The sequence below is a fragment of the Triticum urartu genome, chromosome 7 (genome assembly GCF_003073215.2).
Source record: "Triticum urartu cultivar G1812 chromosome 7, Tu2.1, whole genome shotgun sequence".
In the NCBI taxonomy this organism is placed as follows: Eukaryota; Viridiplantae; Streptophyta; class Magnoliopsida; order Poales; family Poaceae; genus Triticum; species Triticum urartu.
The window spans coordinates 620,538,992-620,540,952 of NC_053028.1; the positions used below are offsets into that span (position 1 = coordinate 620,538,992).

At 54.0% G+C, this 1,961-nt stretch overlaps 1 protein-coding gene across 1 annotated transcript; it reads left to right on the forward strand.

The window, feature by feature from the left end:
• The first annotated feature begins 244 nt into the window (after positions 1-244).
• On the forward strand, positions 245-1,079 carry LOC125521004 (histone H3.3). Its single transcript, XM_048686043.1, has 2 exons — positions 245-421; positions 522-1,079. The coding sequence occupies exons 1-2, from the start codon at positions 350-352 to the stop codon at positions 858-860; spliced, it is 411 nt and encodes a 136-aa protein (XP_048542000.1). The 5' UTR covers positions 245-349; the 3' UTR covers positions 861-1,079.
• Positions 1,080-1,961: the final 882 nt, after the last annotated feature.

Genomic DNA, 1,961 nt, shown 5'->3' on the forward strand with positions numbered 1-1,961 from the left:
TTTCGCCAAAAACGGCCGACGGCCCGGATACCAGCCCACAATGGGACACGTACACACACAGGAGACCGCACTCCGGCCCTCCACCGCCACGTCAGCGATCCGCACCCCCTCGCTCCACCGCCAACCAGCGCCTAGCACGCGGATCGGCTCTACGCGAGCCCAGCCGTCAGATCCGAGCGCAATCCGGGATGCCCTGCCTCCGCGCGCCCACCCCCAACTATAAATTCCCCGCCAACCTCCCACCTCTTCTCCCACCACCCAATTCGCCGCCGTCGAGTTCGAGTTCCACCGCCCGCACCCGCACCAGCACAGCAAAGGCAACCGAAGCCAAGTTTCGAAGCCGGGAGCCATGGCCCGTACCAAGCAGACCGCCCGCAAGTCCACCGGCGGCAAGGCGCCCCGCAAGCAGCTCGCCACCAAGGTCCGTCTCCCCTCCCCGTCCCTCCCCTCCTCGTCAATTCCTCCGATCTGTTCGACTTGGGTCTCGCTGACGTGTTTGAATCGAATCGATTTGTTTTCAGGCCGCCAGGAAGTCGGCCCCGACCACCGGCGGCGTGAAGAAGCCGCACCGCTACAGGCCCGGGACCGTGGCGCTCCGCGAGATCCGCAAGTACCAGAAGAGCACGGAGCTGCTGATCCGCAAGCTGCCCTTCCAGCGCCTGGTCCGCGAGATCGCGCAGGACTTCAAGACGGACCTCCGCTTCCAGTCCCACGCCGTGCTCGCCCTCCAGGAGGCCGCCGAGGCCTACCTCGTCGGCCTCTTCGAGGACACCAACCTCTGCGCCATCCACGCCAAGCGCGTCACCATCATGCCCAAGGACATCCAGCTCGCCCGCCGCATCCGCGGGGAGCGCGCCTGAGCGGGAGCCAGACCAATCCGACCCCAGAAGTCCCCGCCGCCGCCGCATTCGAGCGCATGCCGCCGTTCGTTCGCCAGCAGTAGTTGATTCGCCGCCTGCCGTTTTAGATCGTGTTAGTTTTGGTTTGCGTTGATGCAAACAGATGCTTACTGTGAAACTGTTGGTTAATATACTGTTGATTGACCATTATCGATGTATGCAATTCTGAGGTACTGTGAAGTTGTTGCCCCCTGTTCTCTGAATCCTCTTGTGATTTCTGTTCTCTGAATCCTCTCGTGACTTCCGGTCTCTGAATCCTCTTGTGATCTCTGTTCTCTGAATCCTCTTGTGATTTTCTCTGTGGCGGATAGAGGTCCTGTGGCTGTGGTTCTTTGAATTTTCGTCGGATGTGGTGGGGAATTTGATTTGGGCACGCTCGTGATGACGATCTCTGTAACAGGACGATATGTGTAGGGCTCGGCACCATCCTGTTTCTTAACTGGATGGTTAAAAAGACCATCGACTTATTCGTTTTGTTAGCGCGACATCAGTTCGAGTAATTTTGAAATGTTGCCTTCCTTTGATCCTTTTTGTCATTTCGTCTGCTTGGTTGTACAATATGTGATGGGTCTTGAAATAAATTGAGGAAAACCTTGAAACCCTGCCCTGTTTCCCGGACCAGCAAGAACGAGCTGTCCTGTCAAATTTCTGAAGCAGTAAGCACACAGTATGTCCGTGTTATGCCAAACCAACACTGAATTTCAGTCTGCCTGAATTAGCTAAATTTGGCTCAGAGAAGTGTGGGTTCATATGCTAAACCGGGAATTCCACCATACTTTTTATCGCAGATGCTTGGTAGCCGGATCGAAAAGAGATGGAGTACTGCTAATACACTACAGAGTATGTACAGAGAGGTGAACACGAATTTGTGCTGTTCCTTTGGATTGATGGATATTCTGTCAAAATAATTTACTATTAGATCCCTGTATAGTTTATTGTTAGTGGATTAGCTACTGTACTGCCCAGGCTTATCTTAATATATTCTTACTTATTATTACTTAACGGTGGGGTTTAAGAAACCAACCCTTGTAAGCTTCCCTGCTACTGCTTGTCATGATCAAA